At 46.6% G+C, this 27,235-nt stretch overlaps 1 protein-coding gene across 2 annotated transcripts in view; it reads left to right on the forward strand.

Moving 5' to 3' along the window:
• TRANK1 (tetratricopeptide repeat and ankyrin repeat containing 1) overlaps positions 1-26,842 on the forward strand; it is a 77,241-nt gene extending 50,399 nt beyond the window's left edge. For both annotated transcript variants that reach the window (XM_034662257.1, XM_002914654.4), the window contains exons 15-23: positions 3,961-4,107; positions 6,044-6,200; positions 8,934-9,022; positions 12,591-12,694; positions 12,805-12,937; positions 16,689-16,834; positions 19,981-23,030; positions 23,889-23,987; positions 25,495-26,842. In XM_034662257.1, coding sequence (XP_034518148.1) covers positions 3,961-4,107; positions 6,044-6,200; positions 8,934-9,022; positions 12,591-12,694; positions 12,805-12,937; positions 16,689-16,834; positions 19,981-23,030; positions 23,889-23,987; positions 25,495-25,595 — 4,026 coding nt within the window. In that variant the 3' untranslated portion in view covers positions 25,596-26,842. The remainder of the gene's footprint in view (positions 1-3,960; positions 4,108-6,043; positions 6,201-8,933; positions 9,023-12,590; positions 12,695-12,804; positions 12,938-16,688; positions 16,835-19,980; positions 23,031-23,888; positions 23,988-25,494) is intronic.
• The last annotated feature ends 393 nt before the right edge of the window (positions 26,843-27,235 follow it).

Raw genomic sequence — 27,235 nt, forward strand, 5'->3', positions numbered from 1 at the left:
TTACAAATGAAAGCAAGGTTAGCAGTGTCCATCCTATGAGGACAGAACTGGGCAAGTTCAGTTCATAGAAAGAGAAAACTCCAGGAAGACAAATGAGGCTTGGTTCCTGGCCACTGGATCAGGTAATGTGGGGGAGGAGGACAGCTGCCCTGCCTGGGAGCTCCCTTCTGGCATGGCTTCACCACTGCTTGCGTCCCATGCAGACCATGGCAGTGAAAGAGTCCCTGGACCGACCCCCAGGACCTCCGTGCCAGCCCACTGCTTTGACTTGGCTCCTGAGTCCTTGGGATGGCCTTTTTTCCCAAGCTCAGTACATTATGGGTAGAGTCACCAACTCGAGCCACTGGTTTCTCTTCACCACTGTCTTTCAGTGGGGGCTCGGGCTGGCTGCTGACTGTGCTGGGGGGGCGGGTTTCCTCTGGGCACTTAGCTGGCTGTGTCCTGGTCCCTGTTGCAGACTTCCCACTGCACATGGTGCATGCTTGAAGGGGCTGTTGTTCATACTTACGGTAGAGCACTGTTAACTTTGACACCTTAAAATCTGCCCCACAACTGACTGTTAAACGGAGTCCTGATTTTTTTTTTCTGGTGTTTTAAAAAATAGGATTGCCTTGATAATACCTCTGACTACTATTGCTATGGGCACTTCACAGTTTATAAAGTCCTTTTTGAATGCTTTGTTTCCCTTCATCCTCCACTAACCCTCTGAGTTTGTATGTATTTTCATCACCCTCATTCTACAGATAAAGCTGAGGGTCATGGAAATTAAGTAAATTGCCACAGTCATGGTGTACGGGCCAGAGCCTGGAGACCAACTCAGATGCTTTGAGATCTCAGTTTTGTGATCTTTCCTCTGTACTCCTTTCCTTTTAAAGCCCCGCATGCAAATTGGCTTCTGGAACCTTCCACGATGAGTATATCATTGCCATATCTTAAGTGCATTCCTTTTCTATTGACTTTTGCTAATGAAATCAGATGCACTCTCATTAACCCTGGAACCATTTTTAATCTCTGAGAACTAACTCTTTTTTCTCATAATACATCCATTGGTCATGGTTGGACCGAGGCTGTGCTGAAAGAGGAAGGGGTAAGACTTTGCTGTTCCTGTCCTTTATTAACTGCGAGTTGTATGCTTGTGCCAGTAAGAAGCCCGAGGAGCTCTGGCCTTACGGATCTGTAACTTGTGGTCGATTCTGTTTGTGAAAGAATAATCCAGTTATTCTGTCTCACCTGATCCTGGAAATGGCGAAGGCCCAGATTATCTTGACCCTGTGCTCCCAACCAGTTTGTTGAATAAAATTAAAATAATCTCAAATGGAATCTTTTGGTAACATCCACTTCATCCCATGTGCACAATAAGAGTTCTAAAACGACTCCTGATGGTGGTGCTTCTGGGTTATGCATTCCCCGGGCACAAAGCACACCTTCCATTTATCATCGACAGTCAAGGCCAAAAAACATCTCATTTCTAAATGAGAGGAAATGCTTTAATCAAAGTAGAGGAAAGACAGGGATCACCTAAGTCTTCAGTCACCTGAGGTCTGGCTCCTCATGTGGGGTTTCCTTCGGGGTGACTGGCTGCAGGCTGCTGCATAGTAATTGTATTTGACACGGGGGACAGTGGAGAGCTTCTCTCTCCACCCCTGGCCTCTTCTTCCACCCCTGGTTTATGTTTCTGGCAGACACTCTCTTGGTGCTTGTGTGTGGGGGGTGTTCTGGTTGCCCCAGTGTGTGATTCTTCTCTTTAAGGGATTTGTTGCTCCCTGTTCAACCACATAGTTGCCAGGCCATCTTCTCAGATGGGGAAGGGACCAAGGAATGGTTACACCAAGTCCTTCTCTTCTAGGATTTGTCCTCATTTAGGGGAGCAGCAGTCTTTCTCCCAGTCACCCCCAGACTCTCCTCCTGTGGGGACTTAGAAGGGTGCTTGCCGTTTACAGTCAGCCCCAGTGTAAGGACTCCTAAGGGAGTCCTTTCCTTCATACTCCTGTGTGAATAGGACAGGAGGGACTTCGAAAACCACAGCTTTTAGGGGTTAATCACTTAGAGAACAGGCCTCACTGAGGTGACCTTCACAATGATCAGTCCCAATAGAAGAAACTGGACTTGCTGCTTCTTTTATTGTCAGAGGTGCTGTAGGCCTGTATTCTTGCCACAAATACACATGCTCACTCCTCAAAGACTCTGTCTTGAAAGTAAAGTGTGTTTTATTCCTGGAAACAGGTTAGTCCTGTGCCATATGAGCGGCTTTTGCTTCTCATTCAGCAGTTTTAAAATACGTTGTGCTTCACTAGCCCTTCCAAGGTCAGCTGGCCTGCGCCTCATGCTGCCTGCCAGGGGAGCCTCACAAATGTTAAAACGCTTGTGTCTTTTGCCTGCCTTCCTAGGCTAACAATTCAGGGTGTGAATGGCTCTACAAAGAGGACAGTCATAAGTACGTCCTGAAGGCTTTTTTTTTTTAAACTCCCAACTACTTCGATGATTACATGATTGACATCTCTTTTCAGAATATGGTGATTAATTCCATAATTGGTTAGTAGCATAACCATCCTTCTTTAATAGACAGTGTTTATTTTTTTAAATCAAAATAATTTTAATGTAATAATAATTTTATTAATATTAAATAAATTAGAGAGTGTTTAAAGCATTTAACCTGATGCTTACTAGTTTAAGTTACGGGGTGACTTAAAGGAGGTCATGAACTGTATCCACTCCGTGTTTTGATTATTCTTGAGAAGATACATAGGTGGCAAGGAACACCATTTTATACATGGAAAAGTAAAGGCTAAGGGGAATTACCTAGCTACTCTCACAAGATACAGTAAAGTATGAAATCTGAAATCTCATAGGAATTCTGCCCTCTAAGTACTGCATGTGTTCTGGGTACCTTAGCTTTACCAGGGTCGACCAACCATGGTCCCCAGGGCCAAACCCAGCCCCCTGCTTACTTTTTTATGGCCTGTGGGCTAACAGTGGTTTTTACATCTTTAAATGGTTAAAAAAAATCAAAGGAAAATAATGTTACATGACATATGAAAATTATATTAAATTCAGGTTTAGTGTTGAAAAATAACGTTTTATTGGGACACACATGCTCATTCACCTACATAATCGACAATGGCTGCTTTTGCATCATAATAACAGATTGAGTAGTTGTGAGAGAGACCACATGGCCCACAAAACCTGAAATCTTTATCCTCTGAGTCTTTAGAAAGAAAACTTGCCAACTTCTGGTCTACATGGTCACTGTGGTTTTGTGGTTTGAGTTTGGATAAAGAGACACATGGCTAAAATATCAACTATTTGTCAAACATTGTATTTGACACTCAACATTGATTATCTCCTTTTATTTCCCAACAAACTTGGGTAGTTCTGGCATCCCCATTTTGCAGAGCAGGGAAAGGAGACGTAGAGGAAACACAGAAACAATTTTTCTGAGGTCACATAGCTAATGAGTGAAAGAACTGAGATACAAATGTGTTCTGTCTGACCTCAGTCTCCTGTGCACACTATAGTCCACAGCTCCTGAATTTTGTTCCATCCTTGGTTGAATAATATAGTTAGAAAATTTTGTCATATATGTCTTAACAGCTGACACTAGGTGGCATCTCTTACACATTGTGAAAAGGGGTGAAGGACACTGGGTTCCTCCCTCCGTACTGCTTGCTGAAATTCTTTAAGCAAGAAACTTCCTGGGTGCTTAACATTTCTCCTGGAAGTGGGCATGTGTGCCTGGCTTCTTGGCCATCTTGGCCAAGTGTCTGGGGGAGTTTTCATGGTAGCTTCCCCTTTCCCTGCCTGTGCCACTTGAGGTCCTCCAACCGAGGCCATAGGATGGCCCCCTCATTACAGTTGGGCTGAGGGCCCCAGGCCAGGAAAAGGGGGCTTACTTTACCATGGGGCTGTGTGTACAGTTCAAGGGCATATTCTATTGGCTTTTAATTTGTCATTGTTGTTCAGGCTTACAAGGAATGGAAGATCATTTCTTCATTTACGCCTTCATCATCTGACTCCAGACAGGAAAACCGGCCACTGATTGAAGTGCCCTTGGAGAAACCCAGCTCCTCCCAGGGTCGGTCTCTCATGGTGAATCCAGAAATGTACAAGGTGATTTTCTGCCATTTGACCGCATGCTTATTTGAAGGCGAGGGGCAGTAAACAAGGTTTGGATGAGAATATGAAGTTGAAAATAGAGCCTGGTACTTGACTGGTTTTTCTTGTGCATCAGCACTGGGAAGTGGAGGATGGGAATGGGCATGGCAGGGATCTCAGTGTTGGCAGACTCTCTTTTCTCAGCAGAGAGTGGGGCTTGATGGGTGGGGCACTGTCTGAAAGTGAAAGGGGGAGTGTTGTACCTGCTATTCACCTCTGGAACTCAGCTCTATTCAGAAATTTTGAAGTTGCTGACAGGGAACGCACAGGTGAGGTCCAGGACAATAGTTCATGGAGACTTGTATACCAGGCTTGACTGTTGTTGGGGAGGAAAACATTTTTCCATTTTACCTTTTAAGATTCCTCTAGTGGTCTAAAAATTAAATTGACATGAAACAGATTAACAGAAGAAAATAAAATTTAGGGTGCCTGGGTGGCTCAGTCAGTGAAGCATCTGCCTTCGGCTCAGGTCATGATCCCAGGGTCTTGGGATCGAGCCCTGCATCTGGCTTCCTGCTCAGTGAGGAATCTGCTTCTACCACTTCCTCTGCTGCTCCCCTTCCTCCTGCTCTCAAATAAATAAAGAAAATCTTAAAAAAAAAGTTAAAAAAAAAAGAAAACAAAATTTAATTGTGTATGTACAGGGAATTAACATAAATATGAGATTCCAAAAACAGGCAAAATGAGGTTTATATGTCATCCTGAACCAAGGAGAAGGGGGTAGGGTTTTAGGGCTTCAGAGGGAAAGAAAGCAATTCACAAGAAGATGAAAAAGTGAATGTTTGGTAAGCAAATGTTTGCTCGGCCATCCAGAAACAATGAGACATAGAGAGAAGTTCACACAAGCCGACTTTGCTATGGTGCTCCCTGTTTAGCATCCCTAGTTCACATTATACTACAGTTATCTATGGTGATTGCTCCCTTCCTGGAGCAGGTTCTCTGTCTAAATTCTTTTAGGCAGTCGGGGGAAGGGCAAAGGTTCTTTGTGAACTTTTGTTTCTTAAAAATAATCAGCCTAAAATAATCCACATGCCAAAGAGATGACAGTCCACACTTTGGGGTGGCAGAATTTGCTCTGCTACACTGTGAAGGGACCCAGCATCCCTTTCCCTTCACATCGCAGCTGCCTCACCGAGAAGGAGGCCAAAGCTGAGCAGTTCTGCAGAGTTCTTGACTGAGGAAGGTTGATGGAACCTTGAGAGAGTGAAAATTGAACCAGTAAAACCAAAATCTTTGGGGAGAAACTACCGCCCTAGTTTTATGTCTTGTACAAAGTGTAAAACAAATAAACAGAATAGCAGTTAGCAGGTTATTTCAGTAAATGTCTACAAGTCTCTACAGAAATTAAAGTTAAATCACTGCCAAGCTATGCAAACCTCTAGGTAGCCACAGAGCCACTGTTGTTTTGAAATGTGCATTATTTAATCAAGTAGGCTCTCCCCGTGTTCAAGTCATAACCCCTTATATCTGCAGCTCTCAGTCATGGCATAGGTCGTGAGTGATTTTGTACTAATGATAGTGGTCATAGAAGTGTATGACCGGCTTAATTTGTAAAAATAAGTTACAGGAATTGTGTAAGATATAGCCATTGGGATAAATTGAGTGAAAGGCACATGGGACCTCTCTACACTATCTTTGTACCTTCCTATGAACGTATAATTATTTCAAAATAGCAAATTCCAGCAGATAACGGCAGTGCTGTGCTAATGTGGAGCTCCCTTGCTAGAGCTTCACTTATCTGTGCTGCGACCACATGAGCTCCTCCCCTCCTGCTCACGCTTCTGCTATACTTACATTTGGTTTTTGTATTTCACCAAAGTGAGTAAGCCCATTGAAGTGTATCACGTTGAAGCTATAGACAAAAGGCTCTCTGTCTTTGTCCTCAATTTAGCTCCTCAATGGAGAGCTGAAGCAGCTCTACACTGCCATTACACGGGCCCGGGTGAACCTCTGGATCTTTGATGAAAACCCAGAGAAGCGGGCCCCTGCTTTCAAATATTTCATGAGAAGAAATTTTGTCCAAGTTGTGAAGACAGATGAAAATAAAGGTAAGATCTCATTAAGATACTCTGGCTGTTGGATACAAAACACGTTACTCTCATTTGAATAATAAGCATCCCCCCTGCCCAAACAAAACAAAACAAAACGAAACATGTTACTCCGAACAACTTCTTATGGTCAGGTGTAAAGGACATAGGTTTTGGAAAGCCTTTTCTTTCCTTTCCACATTCTTCTGAGAAATGAGCTTTTGTATTTACTGCTAAAATGTGTGGGAAAGTGTGGTTGTAATGGGATGGGGGGGAGGTTAGTTCCTCCAGGGAAGATCTTTTATTGATCCTTTAAGAGTGAGGGTCGTGGTAGGGGCCTGGCTGGCTCAGTCAGAAGTGTGTCTGACTCTTGATCTCAGGGTCGTGAGTTCAAGCCTCATGTTATGTGTGGAACCTCCTAAAAAAAAAAAAAGTGAGTGTCCTGGGCGAGGTTGAGAGGAAATAGGCTTTCTTGGAGCTGACTGGCAATATCTATCAAAATGAAGAATGTGCTGGATTAAGAGTGATGCAGCAATTCCTGTCCCAGGAACCTAACCTAGAGATATTCTTGTATGAAATCTCAAAGATACACAGACAAGAGTGTTCCTCACAGCCTTGTTTGCAATTATAAGAAACTAAAACGACCTAAGTGTCTGCCAGTGAGGAACTGTTCACGGCAGCTGCTCTGGTCCTCGGGCTGGTGGGTGCAGGTTGTCGAGGAGACAGGAACACCTTTTAGTTTTCACCTTTTCCCCTTCTGTGCTGTTTGCAGTGTTTAAAAAGCCAAACCAATATTGTGTGTTGTTTTGATCACTTACAGAGACTGGCTAATTAAAAAATGGAGTGAAGTTCTCCTGATGGGATAACTTGCAGAGAAGTCATCAGCCCTTCATAAAGCAGAAAATTGTTGTCTTTCTTGTGGGTTAGCTGTTGAGTTGGCTCCTCCAGGCCACAGATAATTTCTTTATGGATGAGGGAAAGTGCAGGGCTCAGCCACTGTTTAGAGGTCTGCTGTTTTCCTGAGCATTTGCTGGCAAGTTTTATGGAGAGTATTTCTGGTTGCAGCCAATGGCTCAGTTGGGGACCAGGGTTAGCTCTTCTGTTCCTGGGCCCTGGCTGATAGGTGTAATGGGGAAAGTTGAAGTTTTGGAGTGAAAAAAAAAAGCCCTAGCTTCTCATTAGAACTTTCCACCTGTGCAGCCACATGACCTTGTCCAGACCCACTTTCTCACCCTGGGCCTTCACTTCTTCAATGAAAAGGGAGCAAGGGGGCTGGCCTGCAGTGGTCATTCTTAATCTTCCCTCTGGCGCCTACTCCTTTCATTTCCAAAGTAGATTCTGGCACCTGTTATAAGAGATCATCAAGATAGGCAGTTTTCTTTCATTTAAAAATTACAAGTGAAACAAGATCACAATTTATTTTCTGTCTTGGTAGCGTTAAGAATACAAGAAAAAGGACAGTCTTAAGTGTGTTGTAAGTTGCACATGGTAAGGTCTGTGAGAACATCTGTTCCCGCTGTGCAGGGGGAGCCGGGGATAAGCATAATGACTGTGTAATTTGGGTGTCTTTATCATCATGCTGGCAACGTACACCAGCCCTATGCACAGACACCAGGGAGCTCCCTGTGAGAATCAAATGTCACCAAAGCACTGATAGCATGCACAGAGTCAGGACAAGATGCTGCAAAGTTCTCTTGGCATGCAGCGCTGCAGGGCATGGCAAAGGGCTGGCAGGAAGGAGTTTGCGCCTTTAAAGGAAGCTGGAATGTCTGCCTCGCTGTCCCCGGTTGATATCCATGGGCCTGTGTATCCTGGACCCGTTCAGCCCAGATTTGGCTCTCAGCCTTGTGCTGGTCGTCAGTCTTCCATGCACTTCTTGCAGCTGAGGCTCAGAACCTGCAGAGAGGGATGCTCACGGCTGTTGATGCTCAGGGGGCTGCAGGAGGGGTGGCTGATCCAGTCGCCAGTGGGCTGGTATGACAACAGAAGGGCCTGACAGCAGGTGGTTGTGACAGTCCATGTCCACCTATAGGGATGTGTCACACTGCTTACCCTGAGGGCAAAAAGTCTGCACATTTGAAAATACTGTAAAACCCTTTCACCTTGTTCCTTGCTAAAGCCCCTGTGTGGGAGTTTGCTAAGAGCCACATGGCTTTGGATTTTCAAGGATGAATTAGAATTTTCTGTCTTCTAATCCATCGCCATAGGAGAGGAAGGTAGACCGAAGTTCAAAAACTGAGCAATATCTTTTCTTACCCCTGCCTCCTCCTTCCAAAACCCACAATAAACTGGCTTGGTAAGCTAAAATCCATCTTAAAATGAATCTTGGAAAGACAACACAGGTGTATTTGTTTGCCTGGGCTGCCGCAATAAAGCACCACTAACCATATTGTCTTACATGTAAGAAGTCCAGGATCAAGGTGTCAGCAGGTTTGGTTACTTCTGAGGCTTCTATCCTTGCCTTGTAGATGGCTTTTCCTCTGTGTGAGCCCCTGATGTCTCTTTCTATGTGTGTTAATCTCCTCGTAAGGACATAGATTGGACTAGGATTCACCTGAACAGCTTTGTTATAACTTCATCAGATCTCTAAAGGCCCTGCCTCCAAATATAGTCAGCATTCTGAGGCACTGAGGTTTAGGGCTTCAACATATGCATTTTTGGGGTGGGGGAAGGGGGCAAACTTCAGGCTATAACGTCAAGTTTAAGGGAATGAATGCCCAGAGAAGCAAATCTACTTTCCTTTTTTCATTTTAGATCTTGATGACAGCATGTTTGTTAAGACCTCAACACCTGAGGAGTGGATTGCGCAAGGAGAATATTATGCTAAACACCAGTGCTGGAAGGTAAGGGGCTGGGCTGGGAGCCTGGGTGGGAGAAGCTGCAGAATTACACGGTAAAGGGGTGTGGGCAGATACCAGTCTTTGTGACTGGTGACCTCATCGCGCCACATATGCAGGTTTTCCACCGTCGTGCTTGTCACCAGGATAGGGCAAGGTTATGGTGCTTGTGCCACGTCTTCGGAAATATCAGGCCCCCTGCGATGAGGAGAACTCCCTGTCCAGCTGCTTTTCCAGGGCAAGCATGATAACACTTCCCTGTGGCCAAGAGCCAGAATGGACTGACAGGAAAATGAAGGGTCATGGCCTCTGCCCCAGCAAGAGACCCTTCTCCTTGCTTTCTTTCCCTCTTGTGCTCTATGTTTAAACATTTCTGCTGTCATCCCACTGCATTTAAAAATAGTCACAGATTGGTCATTTGTTTTTCAAATTGATCTGACACAGACCTGACTCCCAAGCTGAGTCAGTGAGCAGGGGTTAAGCCTTATCACTAGACTGAATTGACCAGCTCTGGGCCACAAGCCATCCTAGTGAGCTTGAGCAGCCTTCTTCCGGCCAGTGTTATCTTTGCCAGTCCTCCGGAAAGAGTGAAACCAGCTTGAAGAGCCCCATCCCTCTCCCGACCGTCAGCATCCCTACACATCACCCAGTTTCAGGTGGGGCACCATGGTGTGCATGTTTCCCAGGATGCAGTGGTGGTGATGTCTCCACGTGTAAGGCACAGACACCTTCAGCTCAACAAACTCATCACAAGCCCCTGTATCTTTCCATTTCTTCCTTGTGTTGTCTGTGGCTTGTAAGATAACGTAATGACTGCAGCAGTGCCAAGCAGCCCGTTCCCCTCGGCAGCATCCCAAGCAGGGCTGAAAGGCAGACACTTTTCTTCTTGTGGGTCTCTTTCTTTATCGTGAAGTCCCCCGTGGACTTCTCCTTACACCTCACTGGTTGGTACCAGGTCACATGTCCATGCCTGTTGCAAGGGAGCCTGGGAGAGCGGTCCCATCCTGCAGTTTCAGCCCTTCATGGAAGGCAAGTTCTGCCATCATGCAAGGGAGGGAGAGGGGAGTACTGTGGGCAGTTAACCAATAGCCAAGTTTAGTGGAGTAGCTCCTATAGTCTCAGCCGGGTCACTCATGTCTGAACTCAGCACCGGTCAGCAAGCAGGTCTGCTTCTGGGCCTTGGTTGGCTCTTGGCTCCGAGAATGGGGGTGAATGGGGATCCTGAACCACGTGCACTTCATCCTCCAGCAGGTGAGCCTGGGCTTGTTCACCTGATGCCCCAGCAGTGTTCAGAGAGCAGAGAAGTGCAGGAGGCCCCCCGACGCCTGGCCTCAGAGCTGGCCCTGTGTCGTTTCTACTGTTGGCCAGAGCAGGTCACTGCCCAGATCTGAAGGGAAGGGACATAGGCAGCAGTCTGGGTGGGAGAAGCTGCAGAATTACACGGTAAAGGGGTGTGGGCAGATACAGGGACGACTGTCCCTGAAGGACTGTCGCCACCTTGTAATCAGTACTCGGGGTGAGAAAACAGAATGCGCACTCTTGTGTGTTTGGGTGTGTCTGCAAGGTGTTTCCACAAACCTGTAGTATTTAGCTGCTGGAGGTTGACAGAGCTCTGAAACTTTATTCCCTGCCCATCCTTGTCATAACTTGGCTGCTGTTACAAAACCAAGATCCTTTTTCCGGTGGGGGGCAGGGAGGGAAGGGCGGGATAATATGGCCAGCAGGTATGGATACGAAATTGGAAAACTAGATAGTCTTTCCCTTTATTCCCTTCAGAACTCTGTTGGTGTTAGCCCATACGTGTTGCCCATGGATTTCCAAGTCTTTATCCCTTTAAAAAGGCCTTTTGAGGGGCGCCTGGGTGGCACAGCGGTTGAGCGTCTGCCTGTGGCTCAGGGCGTGATCCTGGCGTTATGGGATCGAGCCCCACATCGGGCTCCTCCGCTATGAGCCTGGCTTCTTCCTCTCCCACTCCCCCTGCTTGTGTTCCCTCTCTCGCTGGCTGTCTCTCTCTGTCAAATAAATAAATAAAATCTTTAAAAAAAAGGCCTTTTGAATGTTTGGATCTAAAATCTTTTTATGGGAGTTGGCACAGATGAGAATGTTATAAAAAGCCTTTTCCTCACCTGATTTTATTTTGACTGTGCTGAAGGACTTCAGGACTCAGGTGGTTTATTGAGTTTTTGGCTGCATGTCAGTGAATGTTCCAGAACTACCATACAAATGGCAATCACTTGAGATTCATTCATTCAACAAATTCCTGTGGAACTCTGGGCCAAACATCGTGTTTAGGTTGCAGGGAGGTGATGGTGAGTGGGACAGGCACTCAGAAGAGTGCCCAGCTCTAGCTGTTGCAGGTATCACACAGGAGAGATCAGCTGCCACAGAACCACCTATCCTGGACGGGGAGGCCAGGGAAGGCTGCTCTAAGTAGGAGCCTAGAAATAAGGCCTATAGGATGAATGAAGTTAACTGGGCAGAGAAGGGGTGGAAGAACATTTCAATCAGAAGAAATAGCATGTGCAAATGTCCTATGATGAGAAAGAGTGTGGCACAGGTCATGGGAATGCGAGGAGGCCCATGAGGCTGGGGAGGCTGAAGCAAAGAGCCTGAGGGAACAAGATGTCATCTTGTCTACTTAATCCTTTCCTCGCTCACACTGAGACCTAGTATTTACATGCTGGGCCAAACATGCCTTTCTGCCCTCTAGCCTGTGCTTTGAGACATGGTGTCAGCATTCCTGCTTTAGAAAAGCAGCTTTCTGTTGGCAGGAATGGAGGTCCAGGCAGCATTCCTGCGATGTTTGTCTCACCTTCTACTTGCTCAACACAGACCTGTATGACCAGGGGATCTGGCCAGGTGTCTTCTGGAATGTGTGGTGACACCATCTCCATCCCCATTTCTACCCCCATTTCTGTGCTGCAGCTATTCCATCAACACTGTTGGTTAACCATTATCGTTACCAACTAGAGAAAACCTGTGTGGGGCCCAGAAGAGCCACTGGGTGACTTTGGGCCCATGGCTCCGTGTTTTTGTTACTGTATACAATGAGATGGATAAAACTTCTCACACATGGCTATTGGAAGATTAAGTGAGGTGTTAATTATGGTGGCTTATAAAAATATATCCTGTATCCCTTTTCCATGGATTCTGGGCACTTTCCACATTTTATTTATTTGTTTGAGAGAGAGAGAGAGTGCGCACCTGAGTGGGGGTGGAGGGACAGAAGGAGAAGGAGAAGCAGGATCTCTGCTGAACAGGGAGCCTGATGCAGGGTTTGATCCCAGGACCCTGAGATCATGACCTGAGCCAAAGGCAAACGCTTAACCAAATGAGCAACCCAGGCACCTCTCTGGGCACTTTCAAAAGGAACATTTGAGTGGGAAGTGTTCACTAGTAACATTACTGGGCTTTATCCTGTGAGGCCTTTTTTTTTTTAAGCTCATCAGCACGTTCCTGCTTCTCCCCCTCAGGCTGGGGGAAGTCAGTGCAAACATGCATGTATGCTTTAACCCTTGTTCTGTATGTCACCTCCATTCCTTTGCTGGGAATCAAGACTTTTTGCCTGTTTTAGGTTGCAGCCAAGTGTTACCAAAAAGGAGGAGCATTTGAGAAAGAGAAGCTGGCGCTGGCCCACAACACTGCCTTGAACATGAAATCCAAGAAAGTCAGCCCCAAGTAAGAGTCTCGGGGGTCATCTCAGGGATGCTCTGGTGAGATCAGCTGGTGGGATCTGTTGGGCCTTGGTCACCATTCCGTGGGTACTCTGTTTTCTCTCTCTCCTCCAGGGAGAAGCAGGTGGAGTACTTGGAACTGGCCAAGACTTATTTGGAGTGCAAGGAGCCACAGCTGTCCCTTAAGTGCCTGAGCTACGCCAAGGAGTTCCAGCTGTCCGCCCAGTTGTGTGAGAGGCTGGGGAAGGTACGGGCCCAGCCTGCGCTGCCGCTGGGAGAACTGGGCTCCCTCAGCCCCTGCTTGCATCAGGGAGGGGCTCCAGGCCTCCAAAGAGGGAGACATTGGCTCTGAAGACTGTAGGGCAGCCATTTTTTCTCCACTTGCCCTAGGGTTTACGTGGCTCCAAAGAAGTGTGTGTGCGCATGCATGCCCACATCTGTGTGAATGTTTGTGACCTGATATTAATCACAGGGAGGCCCATTGTTCAAATCAAAGGGGAGGTGGGTTTTGGAATATTCCTGCCTTTCTGTCTTCCATGTTGGGTCTGGAGTCTGCCTGTGTGAATGGCCTGGCATTGACATGGCAGTTTTCCTGTGCTCTCAGTGATTGCTCTGGATCTGCACCAACTAGTCTGGCAGCCACCGGCCACCTGTGGCTGTTTAATTTATAATGTAAGTTAATTAAAATGTAATAAAATTACAAATACAGTTCCTCAGTCTCACTAGCCACATTTCAAGTGCTTATTGTTATAGAATATTTCCATCATCATGGAAAGTGCCGTCAGACAGAGCTGGTCTAGACCTTAGCTACTCACAGAGTGGTCAGCAGGCTGGTCTTAAAAAATCTTAAAAATAAGATTTTTATTTGTCTGTAACAAGGTTAACACAGAAGATGAAAGTAACCAGTGACAGTCTGTTACAGCACTTTGGCATTGCTGTAACATCCAAGCAGTGATGACTTTTTTTTTTTTTTAGCAATTCCGTTGTCTTTTTTTCATTGAGATATAATTGGCATGTAAAATGATATCAGTTAGAGGTATACAACATAATGATTTTATATTGTATGTATTGAGAGATGATCACTATGGTAAGTTTCATTCATCCATCAGTATATAGAGTTACACAAATTTTTTTTCTGATGAGATCTTTTAAGATCTATTTTCTTAGTAACTTTCAAATATACAGTACAGTGTTAACTATAGCCACCATGCTGTACCTCACGTGATTCACTCCCAGGGTATCAGTTGTGAGGGATTGGAGGTATAGAGCTAGGTGGCTTGAGAAGCTGTGCTCTAGAAAGCCCAGCTGGGGCTCCTGCTCTCCCCCCGATGCTGTAGGGGCTTTATGCCCCTCCAAGAGGGGGGTGGGTTTCCACATCTCTTTGTGAAATGTAGTAGCTTCTGGATCCTCAGAGCACCCTGGGCATTGGGTGGGGTGGGCATGACATCTACCGGGGACTTTGAAGTGCGACCCCAAGTCCATGTAAAGATCATAAGGCCCTCCTGGTGCTGCCTTCCCTGCCCCATGTTTATTAGGGGGTGTGACTTGTTAGGGTGTGGGAGATGGGGATGGGATAGGGATTTCAGGGTGGATGGGAGTTTGGGCCCTGAGATTCTAGGAACTAGGGTAGTTTCCAACCTTACCATGTTCTTTAGCTGCCAACCCTTCAGTCTCCCATGCCACCACCTGGACCCTAAGTGGTGACAGCCACAGGGAACCAGCCTAAGCCTTTGCTTCCCCTTTTTGCCCACCAGCGCCTGCCGTGACTGAGTCAGAGATCTCCTCCTTACTCATGTTGCCCATCCCCCCCAAGCCCCCCTCCTCGGAAAGTAGGAGGCATGGGGACCAGGAGGCCATAAGTACAGCCTGTGTTCCCTTCTTCAGGACTTCAGTGTCTTCAAAATGTGGATGCCACCCTGCTCCTGGAAACACAGCCTTCCCTGTTTCCTTCCCCTTCCACAGGCTTGACGTCTGCTGGCAGCCTCTTCTATTTCCACTCCCCAGTGCATTCTAGCAGCTCCAAACCCCACCCAGGGAAGGGTCTCATCTCTTTCTTTGTTCAGGCTCCTCCCTGGAAGGGTGTCCAACCTAAGCCAGCCTCAGACCTCATGTGGTTCTCCCACTAAACTAACCAGCATGATTCAAGTTGATCAGCTTGGCAGCAGCCCTTGTCAACATCCTTAGACCAAATTGCCTCTGTGTCCCAGCCCCCAGATATGTGCTACCCCAGCAAAGAAATATTTGTGAAGGGGCCTTGGGGGTGTAAGACGTTTTCCACAGGGATTCCTCTGCCTCACCTGCTTCTTGCCTCTTTCCTGAGAGTGACATTGGTTTCCCTGGAAACCTCTCAAAGCCTTTGATCTGGATGGCAGGTGGGGACACCTCTCCTGAGGGGGCAGAACGTGCAGAGCAGGGGGCTGCTGCTTAGAGCCAGCCCTTTGTTCTCTCTCTGGTTGGGCACATGCTTGGCCCCTAGGAGGGCATGCATTCCCACTTGGGGGTTTTCCTTCTGAGAAATCAGCATTGTCAGGAGAGGACGAGAGATAGGGTGGTAGATGCTTTGGTTATGGGGTTGTATTCATGTGGCTGAGATGGGTCTTGATGCTTCCTGCTTTATAAGGTCTCTGGACATAGAAGAACCTCATACCTGAATCTTCTTTGTATTTTGGCACTTGGTGTAGATTGTCTAAAGAAATAGAAGCCAGCTAAGATTTATTAGAGGGCCTGAAGTATGTGTTTTGTCTTGTTTCACTTTGATTTTGTTTTCTCTTTGGACCTCAGGTGCGGCTAGTAGAATTATGAAATGAAATAGTCAACAAAGAGATGGGCCTTACTGGGTGCCAGGCACTGGGTGCTCAGTGGCCAGCAGGTGGCGATATAGGGGCCTCTGCCTTGAAAGAACTTCCCTTCCTAGTGTGGGAGAGGGATGACAGACTAGCCAGTAACATAGGAGATGCCAGGGAGGATGAGGCTAGGTAACTATGTGAGGGGAGAGAAGTGTCAGGAGCTGCTGTTTTAGGTGAGGGTGTGGGTGGGGGGGGCAGGGACTGCCTTTTTTGGTTTGTTCTTTTTTTAAAATTTAAATTCTAGTTAATTGACATACAGTTCAATATTGGTTTCAGGAGTAGAGTTCAGTGGTTCATCATTGGTATAACATGCAGTGCCCATCATCACAAGTGCCCCCCATAATACCCATCCCCCTCTAGCCCATCCCCCACCCACCTTTTTCCATCAACCCTCAGTTTGTTCTCTACAGTTAAGGGAGCTGCCTTATGAGCAGAGACTGTGAGAACTGCTGCAGGGCATCACAGGCCAAATATTCTTGCAGGCAAGAGCCCTCTAAGGTGGGAGCATGTGGGGGAGCTCAAAGAACAGCAAAGAAGCTGGTTGGGCCAGAGCAGGTGAGTGGGTAGAAGTGGTAAAATGAGCAAGAGAGGGTGGTGGGAGCAAATCACGTAGGGCCTCAAAGTCCATGGTAGGGACTGGATTTTATTCAAATCTGACAAGGAGCCAGTGGAAGGTTCTGACTGCAGGAGTGACATGGAGCTCATTGCTTGGATGCTCTGGGAGGAGGTCCTTAGGCAGCAAGAGTAGAAGAAGACAGGTCAGTGGGGAGCAGTGGCTGAGGCTCGATGATGTGGCTTGGATTGCCATGATGGTGGTGGAGGTCGTGGGAAGGGAATTTGGAGAAACATTGGGAGAGCCAAGCATAAAGGATTACCCAAGGGGCTGGATGGAAGTGTGGGAGGAAGAGTGGGATATAATTTTGTGTTCATGCAGACCCACTGGTGGTTTTCATTTGTTCATCCTCTTCCTCTTCATGGCTGGTGTCCGTTCCCATTCTGTCCTCACTGGCAGCCATTCCAGTGCATTTAATGTGGAATCCCCATTTGCATGCATATTTGAAGAGCAGACATTATTATTCATGGTGTTGGCTTATTTTTAAGGTAAAAAGTTATGCTATGAATACTCTAAAAGTATATTTTACTCTGTCCCAGATAAAAGATGCTGCCTCTTTCTATAAGCGAAGCCAGTGCTACAAAGATGCTTTCAGATGCTTTGAGCAGATTCAGGAATTCGATCTAGCACTCAAAATGTACTGCCAAGAGGAGCTTTTTGAAGAAGCTGCTATTGCAGTGGAAAAGTAGGTGGTTTTATTCTCTCCCTTCCCCCACCCCGTTCCTTCCCTCCCACTGCTCTCTGGGGGCAGCCTGCCCTGGATGGTGTTATCCTGCTCTTCTGAAGTGGCTTGCCCATGTTGCCCTCCTTCCACTTGAGTGGTGGCATCAGTGCTGGATCAGGAGCTCCTTAGAGGCAAGAGCCAAGCCTAAAGGATTAACTGAGGAGCTAGATGGGAAGTGTGGGAAGAAAAAGAGTGGAATATAATCTTCTCTTCGTAGCAAACCCACCATTGGTTTTAGTTTGTTCCTCCTCTTCCTCTTCATGACCAGTCTTCATTCCCTTTCTCTCTTCATTGGCAGCTATTCCAGTGCATTTAGTATATGCACTCTTAATATATGTATATTTCATATACCCTACTCTCTTTATAAGCTTTGACACCATGTCATGAGGAGAAGGGGTAGAGGAAAATGAAGGGTTTGTTACAAGTGTGTACATAACATGCATGGCAGTTTTGTGTTAAATGATGGTTCTGTCCTCTCCACTTTTACCTGCTGAATTGTCAATTTTGCTGAATGATGGATAAAGGTAAGAGCACTAGGGGGCCATCAGGATTTTGCTTCACCACAATCTACTGGCAGATCCTCAGCCGTGCACTCATACATAGGTGGATGAAATGTATGAACACATACCCTCATAAGTTTCATACTTGACTCACTGGAAGGCCTTCTTGAGCTCTTAGCCTAGTTCATATTCCAAAGGTGAAGTGGAGATGGTGGGGTTAATGGTTGACAAGGAATATAGAAACACCATGTTGTTGATGCCCCTAGGAGATCTTCCTGGTGGTATGGGACAGCTAGGTATGGTATGAGTCTGCTATCTTGCATTTCTGTTGAGCAGGAATTTGAGTCCACTCCGCTCTCAGCTCCCAGAAAAGTAGAGTATGGGTTGGTTCTACATTTTTTTTTTGCTTTCTACCAAATTATACAGATGACAAAATGAACATAACTGACCCAGATGTTCAGAATTCAGATTTTTATTTTTAAGTCAGCTTTTATTAAAGTATAATATATATTCAAAAAGGTGCACATAATTCTCACAAAATTAATACGCTTGTGTAACTAGTACCTCAATAAAGGTACTCAGTACCTTGAGTTTTAGTTTTGGAAATGAAAAATTAGGTGTTCAGTGCCATGGCGGGTAAATAAGCATATTCTTTTAGCCACATCTTTGGTACCATTATATATGTGATATATGCAATGGGTGTGTATTAGTTAGCTCAGGCTACTGTAATGAAATGCCATAGATTGGGTGGCTTAAATGACAGAATTTTATTTTCTCCTAGTTTTGGAGGCTACAAGTCCAAGATCAAGGCTCTGGCCAGTTGGGCTACTGCTAAGAGCTCTTTCTCTGGCTTGCAGATGGATGCCTTCTCCCTGTGTCCTCATGTGGCCTTTCCTTGGCACTTGAGAGAGAGAGTGCTCAAGAGAGCTCACTCTCTGGTGTCTTCTTCTTTTTTTAAAAAAAGTTAATTAATTTTAGAGAGAGAGGGAGTAGGTGTGTGTGCATGAGTGAGGGGAGGGGCAGAGGAAGAGGGAGAGAGAGAATCATCAAGCAGGCTCCCTGCTGAGCACGGAGCCTGATGTAGGGCTGGATCCCATGACACTGAGATCATGACCCAAGCCAAAACCAAGAGTCAGATGCTTAACCGACTTAGCCACCCAGGTGCCCCTCTCTGGTGTCTTCTTACAAGGACACTAGTTCTACTGGCTCAGGGCACCATCCTTGTGACCTCATTTAACCTTAGCTACTTCCTTAGAGATCCCATCTCCAAAAACAATCATACTGGGAGTTGGGGCTTGAATGTATGAATTTTAGAGGACACAAACTATCAGCCCATAACAGGGTACCAGCTGTGATATTTATTGGGTACCCAGTTATCAGGGTGCTATGCAGTGGTGGTGGGAATAATTGGCCAGACCAATTCCCTTGTGAGTTCATATGACAAAACCGACTGAGAGGGTTTTTTTTTAACTTTAATAAGTTATTTAACTTTCTGTCCTCAGTTTTCCAGAAGAGCCTTGAATAGTCAGTCACAGATTTTCCCCAGAAACATCTTTTTCTTTCATTATTTTTTTCACCTTTATTGAGGTATGCAACTGAGAGTTTCTAATGATGAGTTGAGATCTAAGTGTAATCTGAGTATTAACTGGAGCCTCACACTAGATCTATTTGAGTGTTCTTTGAACACCATGCATATTGAGTGTAGAATTCAAATGCTAACTGGCCTGACTCAAAGTGCATTGACAACATTTTAAATTTGAATAGAATATACCTGAGTAGTTCTTTATATTTGCTGAAATGATTCCTTACTCCATCAGCCAATGCTCACATGAGACGTATACTCCCTTTCTTCTTCTTGATTTACACCCCCTCATGGGAAGCCTGTTGTACTAGGAAATCTGAGGTTTGTAGCGTAAGTCTGGGGCATCATAAGACATCTGGGCACTTTTCTGGTTGTGATGCGATGGATTTTATCTTATGAGAGTTCAAAAGCAGGCATGCTTTATTGGATTGTTCCAGTGCCTTGAAAACTGGAATTGTAGGGTGGGATATACTGACTTTGATCAGAAGAGTAAAGGGGAGCATTCAGAGCCTCATTAATCTCACTCTAACTCAACCACATGCATACCTGGCAGAAGAGAAAAATCAGTTTGGGGAATAAGAGGAAGGTTAATGTCCTGCTGGTATGTGTGCAGTCTCTGTCTTCACCCTTCCTCATTAGTCTGGTCTCAGACTCAATGGAGTTGTAGACCCAAAATGATTATCATGCTTTTATGAAAGTTTAAGGTTTTTTTTGCAATGATAATTTTGATTATGCATAATTGTTGCCCCTCAGATTGACTTCCAAACCTAACTTCCATTTGCTTAGGTTGCAACTCCATTATGTTTCATTAATTTAATATACTAATAATTGGTTCCTTTGGAGAATAAAGAATTAATCTTATCCTTGTGAAATGAAACATTTGTGAAGATGCTGGATAAGTTTAGGTCCTATTTTGTAATTTATATCTAATGTGGGAATTGTAGTTAACTGGCTCTGCGCTGTTTTTGGAGAACATTTCCTATTGGATGGTAATGAGTTGACATTTGTGTTGTCTGTCGTTTCAGGTATGAAGAAATGCTAAGGGCCAAGACCCTTCCCATATCCAAGCTGTCTTATTCTGCCAGTCAGCTTTACCTGGAAGCAGCAGCAAAGTACCTGAGCGCAAATAAGATCAAGGAGATGATGGCTGTCCTCTCGAAGCTAGACATAGAAGACCAGCTGGTGTTCCTGAAGTCTCGCGGACGGCTTGCAGAAGCTGCAGACCTGCTCAACAGGGAAGGTCGGAGGGAAGAGGCTGCCTTGTTGATGAAGCAACATGGCTGCTTGTTGGAGGCCGCCAGGCTCACTGCCGACAAGGACTTTCAGGCCTCATGTCTGCTGGGGGCTGCCCGCCTCAATGTGGCCAGGGATTCAGATGTAGAGCACACCAAGGCCATTCTGAGAGAAGCCCTTGACCTCTGTTATCAAACCAGTCAGTTGTCTGGCATTGCTGAGGCTCATTTCCTCCAGGGGGTAATCCTGAGAGACTTTCAAAAGCTCAAGGATGCCTTCTTCAAGTTTGACAGGCTCAATCACTCAGCTGGGATGGTGGAGGCGCTCTATGAAGCCACCAGTCAGTGTGAGTCTGAGCCTGAGAAGGTCCTGGCGCTGGCTCCGGGGGGCCTGGAAGTCCTCCTCAATCTAGTCAGGGCCCTCAAAAGAGTGACCAACAATGCTGAGAAGGAGATGGTCAAGTCTTGCTTTGAGTTTTTTGGAATTTCTCAGGTGGATGCCAAGTATTGCCAGATAGCTCAGAACGACCCTGGACCCATATTAAAAATAATTTTTGACCTGGATTTGAACTTCACAGATAAGAAAACAAAAGACTATTTCTTGATAATGACTGACCAAGTGAAATTAGCCCTCAACAAACACCTTTTGAGCAGGCTGTGTCAGATCACACAGAGCCTGCTTGGGAGGACCTACCCAGGAGTCTGCATGACGTTTATTGTAGGCTTGAAATGTGAGGATGAAAATTGTAAAGATTTCCACAGGCCTTTGAGGCGTTGCGAGGCCAGGTGTCTGGTTCAGTCAAAAATGCACTTGGTGGCAATCAGTGGGTTGCTTTTGGAGGCCAAAAAAGTGTTCCCTAAAATCTTAGCAGAAGAACTTGAAGAAATTAATTATATTTTGCCTACAGATATGTATGGCCTTTGCAAATCCTTCCTGAATGTCCTCTTCCCTAAGCATTTCCATCAGAGAGTGTTGTCAGAAAACCCCATGGCGTGCAAAGAAATCCTCAAACCAAACTACAAATCCTTTCGATCCTACAGGTCTGCTCTGAAAGAGTACATTCATTTTCTGTTTCAAAACGAAAGGGCACGAAGCCGCCGGGAGTCTACCGACCTGTGGCTGAGCGCCATGCAGGCTTTCCTTGTCTCATCCAACTATCCGGAGGAGTTTGAAAAGCTGCTCCACCAGGAGGAGGACAGCTACAACAGGGATCTCAAAGCTCTAGAGGCTGAAAAAGAGGAAAGGGGCAGGGGGAGAGGCAGCAAGATGAAGGGAATAGAAGGAAAATTCGGCATGTTGGCACCCAACAAGGATGACGACAATACCGAGAAGACCCACCTTTGCTTCATCCGACTGCTGGAGAACTGCATTGACCAGTTCTATGTATACAGGAACCCAGAAAACTATAAGAGGCTCTTTTTCCGCTTCATGAATGTCCTTGTCAAGAGGTGTAAAGAGCCGCTCATCCCCAGCATTGGAAACACGGTGGCCCTGTTGGAGTTCCAGTTTGTCCACTGTGCGGCAGTTCTGGCCCGCCTCTGGAAGAATGCCATCCTGTGCCTCCCCAAGAGCTACATTGCGCTCTTGCACTACTGGGAGTTCCTGTTTAGCAAGAAGGACAGGGAGCTCGGGGACGTGTTCTCCATCATTCAGGAATACAAGCCCAAGGACGTGACAAGAGCCATTCAGGATTTCCGGTTCCACCTCTCCTACCTCGTCAAGGTGCTATGTGGCCATGAGAATGTGAACTTCAACGTCCTGCTTGATGCCTTCAGTGAAATAGACTATGTGGTGTCCGGTGAGGCAGAGCGGACCCTGGTGCTGTGCCTAGTGATGCTGGTGAATGCCGAGGAGCTTCTGCAGCCGTACTGCAAGCCTCTTCTATACCGCCACTTTCCGGAGATCCAGACAAGGCTGCAGTTGATGAGCATGGACTGCCCGGGCCAGGTTCCCGAGAGGCTCCTGAAAGTGATCAAGCGGGTGTTGACGGAGGTCAGTGTGAAGTCTGTGGCTGAGGCGCTGCAGGACCTGCTCTCTGAACGGGACGAAGAGTACCTGATGGACTGCCACTGGCGTTGGGACAGCATGCACACCAAAGGGTCCGTCGTGCGTGGCCTCTATCACGAGGAGGTGAAACTAAGCCGCCTACTCTGTATGGACCCTGTGGACTACTTTGCTGAGCCAGAGTGTGAGTTTGGTCAGGACGAGACAGATGAGCTGGCATTGGAAGACCGGGACCACCTTCTTGCTGCCATCCTTTCCCAGAAGCAGCGGAAGGCTTCCATCCAGCGGAAGCTGAGAAGGGCGTGCCTGGTGGTGTCCCTGTGCATCAGCTGGAGGAGAAGGGTGAGTGCGCAGGCAGAGTGCTTCCGGGAGGAGGCCAGGGAGCCCGGGGCTGGGAACTTCAAGAAGGCGGATGTCGACAGGACCCAGTGCGACCTGTGTGGGGTGAAGTTCACCCGAGGTCCTGACAACTATTTCAGCCCTGAGAAAGCATTTGAGGGAGAGGCTTCAGAGGCGGTGGCCATTTCCAGTGCTGAGTTGGGAGACAGGGAGGGCCGGGAGAGGAATAGCGAGTCTTACGAGCAGCACATCCGCCTAGAAGGTCATCAGAGGCAGCAGGTGGCCTACCAGAAGTACTCCGAATTTTTCCGTGAGAAGGTGGACCCGGCCATCGATGAAGGCAAGCTGGTGGTACAGGACATTGAGCAGAGTGTGTGGATCCGCAGTCACCTGGGCTCCAAAGAGCACAGTCACATGCTGCAGAGGAAGGTCCAGGAAAACATCAAGAAGGTTTCGGATACGGTGGAGGACCTCTACAGGCGCAAGGCCTGGACTGGCGGTAAGGAGTCCTCAGAAATCGGGGCCCAGGTGGTGTGAGAACCCAGGCTTTGAGAACACATGTCAGAGTCAAGTCCTTTGTGGTGAGGTCTGTCCTGGGGATAACAGAACTTGGCGTTGGCAGAAATACAAGTGAGGAATGTGTGTTCTCAAATTACAGCAAAATCCCATTCTCTGAACCACCCTGCCCCCAGTTAAAATACTGTGATTATCTTGGGTCAGGATGGTTTCCCCAGCACTACAGACAAGAAAAGGGCTGTGGCAAGGATATAGGGAGAGTGTTCAGTCTTGAGGAAACTCTTTAAGCTTCCGACCTGTTCATCAGTGACCACTTCTTGAACACCTACTCTGTACTGAACCCTTGACTAAGATCCAGAGGTGCATAGCTGGTCTCTTCCTTTAAGGAGAGTTCTTAAACCATACCCAGTGTAAGACATTAACAATAAGAATTCTTATGTGGTCTCTGAATCCAATTTCCTCTAACTTCCTATTAAGCTATTTCTTAGCAACACTGAGTAGAAGTCACCTTATGTATAAAATTAGTGAAATTAGATATTTAAAACTTATTCTATAATCTGGACACTCCAGTGTAAGGCTTAGTGACATGATGAACAAAGCTTCCTTGGGAGGTTTGCTACTGGCAATCTCTATAGACACGCAGTAATGGTGTCAGGCTAGCATGTAATTGTAGTTTGTTTGTGGTGGCAGAAGGTGGCTGTTAAGTTCTTATTCCATTGTCCCCCTCAGGGGAAACACAGAAACAGGCTCTTGGGAAGTGGGGGCCTTGGCTGTAGTACTGAGTGGTCTAGTCTCTGTGGCGGCCGTCTCACTCAGAGCCCTTGTTCTTTGGTTCCTGTAGCAGAGGAAGTGATGGCTCGGCTGGTTAACATTCTGATCCCGTCAGTCAGGGATGCGCGGGATTGGCTGATGAAGACAGAACTCCACTTAAAGGAGGAAGGTAAGGAGCCCTTTATCCCAGGGTGATGCTCTGGGTCTCATGATTCTTGCTTCTGCTGACTCCCAGGTCAATGTGAAGTGGGGTTGCCGAAGGGGTCAATAGTGCCACTCACTGTGTAGGAGCTTCACCCCCAGTCGGTCAAATTATTAGCAACATAGGATCCGAGTTTCCCCGTCTGACTGTGAGGGCTCACACAGGTTTTTAGACAACCTCTTTTGCCACTTATGAACTGTTATTGATGACATCCAGTCACTACTCATCCTAATACAGTGACTCCCAAGGATAGACAAAGTATTGAAGTGCCTTCTCTTGGTAAATATGCTTGTCTGTGTCAACCACTCATGTAATAATTCAGTGAATATTTATTAAATGTCTAGTATGTATCAGCACTGTTTTGAGTTTGGGGATGTAAAATAAGCACATTTGTGAGCGGAGCACACAAAATCATTGGGGAAACTTGCGTGTACCTTCCCATGGAGGGTTAAGCGCTTATATGAAGTGAGTCATGTTTCTCTCCTGACAGTCAGAATGATCTTGCCAAATTCTTTATCATCTGGGAGGTATTCCCTCTTGCCCATTCCAATTGTTGCCTGCTCTTGGCCAGGTGTTATTTCTTCTTACTCCAAATATTTCATGTGCCCCAGAATGCTCTTCTGTGGGTCCTCCTAATCCAGATACTACTGGAAAACCCAGACCCCAGAGCTGGGAAAAACTAGAAGGGACTTGGCACAAATATCTATGGCAGTAAAAAATCTTTAGAATATAGTGGCTGCCGGGACTATGATTTTTATGATTATTTCAAAAGGAAGATAACTGGTATACTAACTCAAGTTTGCGGTTGAGTTTAGGTTTTGCTTGATTTCTTTGCCATTTGAAGGGTCTCTGAAATGAGGGCAGAGGAATCAGCCTGTATAAGAACTTAACTCTAGAGAAGGGTGTTCACTTGGGCTCTAATTCAGGCTTTTTTGCCCTTTAATTTAAAATGATTACAGAGGGGCGCCTGGGTTGTTCAGTTGATTAAGTGTCTGACTTCAGCTCAGGTCATGATCTCAGCAGTCCTGAGCTCAAGCCCCATGTCGGGCTTCCAGCTCAGCAAGGAGTCTGCTTCTTCCTCTCTCTTTGCCCCTCCCCCTACTTGTGCTCTCTCTCTCTCTCTCAAATAAATAAAAATCTTTTTAAAAAATAAAAAAATAGGGGTGCCTGGGTGGCGCAGTCATTAAGCGTCTGCCTTCGGCTCAGGGCATGATCCCAGCGTTCTGGGATCGAGCCCACATCAGGCTCCTCCGCTGGGAGCCTGCTTCTTCCTCTCCCACTCCCCCTGCTGCGTTCCCTCTCTCGCTGGCTGTCTCTCTAAATAAATAAAATCTTTAAAAAAAATAAAAAAATAAAACAATTACAGAGACATCAAGTTTTACTAGCATGTTATATTTTATAGTGGAGTGAAAAAAGAAATCACCATTCTGTACTTTGTTTCTAGTTTTTTGTTTGTTTTTTGCTTTTGAAACAGGTATCGTTCAGGAAGATGATTATGAAAACGAAGTGGAGGACTTTGGTGAGCTCCGTCCTCGAAGGCGTCTGCGGAAATGTGGAAAGCAGAGAAAATACTAACATCCACATAGCTGCTGCCTCCGAAGCCTTCAGAACGTTCCGTCCTGACTTAGAATTCTGAGTGCTGGGGCAGATGAGAAAAGGAATGTAAATTAGCCTAAAAAAGTAGGGGGGGGTCTAGCAACACCTTTGATTTTTGTTCTTTTTATTTTCTCACCGGTGGCTTTGATCTGATCGCTCTGTCGCCTGTAAGTCTAGCAGTGTTAGTTCTCTCTAGAACTTGTTCAGATGAGAGGAGTCATAGCTGAAATAACGTTGGGGTGCTTCACCCTGAAGCTCTGAGGTTCTCTGGCACATCATCATTGTGACGTGAGTCATCAGCAAGGGACATCCCTCCCCTCAGAGCTGGCACTGCTCTGGGCCAGGAAATCCCTCCATGGATTCCTTCATCTCCTTTCACACGGCTGCAGCATCAAGTAGTACGAGAGCCGTGTGCGCCCCGGGTCCCTGTGGGCCCACTGCAGGCCACTTGTGCTCCCCCCAGGCCACACCCTCTGGTCATCTCTGAACTTTCTTGTAGCAAGGTCCCTAAGGTCCCTTCTGTTATCTGCTTTAGCCTCTTCTGTCTGTGCACATTTTCTGCCTTTCTTCTCCCCATTTTTTTGTGATCATTTTCAGCTACCTGTGCAAGTCACGGTTAGACTACCTCAGGATGTAGTCCTGAACTCCCCCTGCATCCTGTGGGCGGGAGCCTCCGGACTTTTGCCCTAGGAGGCAAGCCTGGGAATGTTGCAGGGGGTTCCAGCCTGCCTCTTCAAGGTGGTCCTAACTCTGCCTTGGCTATGGTGCAGACATTCCAAAAAGTGTTTGTATGTGGCTCTATATGTCTCATTTTCTTGATTGAGGAGGCTATTTCTTCACCCCCAACCCCCACTGAGCCAGCGGCCATCAGTGTGGTCCCATTCCGGAGACCGTCAGGCAGCTCATGTTACTGCCCCCTCTCTCCCTTGCCCCTCAGCTCAGCCTGCTGGGAAAGCTCGGGTTATGTTGGTCCTTCATTGCTCTGTCTGCACAGCAGAGCCAACTTTCTCCCCATGTTGCTGCTGCTTTTGCTGCTTATTGTTTTCTCTTTATTGTCTTTCTAAATGACTCTATTTCCTTGTTTCTAATTTTTATTAGGTTATGTTTCTAATTTTTATTCCAGGTGTTTTTTATAGACTTCACTTGCCAGAAAAGAAAAGGGAAAAAAACCAATCAAATCTTACTGTATTATCACATTTTTATAAAGTTAAATCATTTCTCTTACATGCAGCCGTCCATTTATTCATTTCTGGTCTCCGCTCAGAGAGCGAAGGGTAATGCCTGGTGTTGGTTCTCTGTGGCCAGCTGGTTGATGCCGACCAGGGCAGAAGCTTGCTGTGCCGTCTGAAATGAAGACATCTGGGGACTCCGGGCTGGTTGTGGTGTCTCTTGAGGGCTTGCCTGTGCCTTTTGAGCATTTGGGGTGTGGACTGTAAGGAGTTTCATCTGTGTTGCCTCTTGGGACTGCCGCCAACAAGAACACAGCCCTGGGAGGCAGGAAACCTGAGGTTGAATCCTCTCCTGCCCTTATTGAGTGGTGTAACCTGGGGTGGGTCAGATCACTGAGTGCTAGGTGTGGCCCCCCCTTGGGGGGTCAGAGTCTGCTGTGAGAGGGAGGT

The sequence above is a fragment of the Ailuropoda melanoleuca genome, chromosome 6 (assembly GCF_002007445.2).
Source record: "Ailuropoda melanoleuca isolate Jingjing chromosome 6, ASM200744v2, whole genome shotgun sequence".
Taxonomy (NCBI): domain Eukaryota; kingdom Metazoa; phylum Chordata; class Mammalia; order Carnivora; family Ursidae; genus Ailuropoda; species Ailuropoda melanoleuca.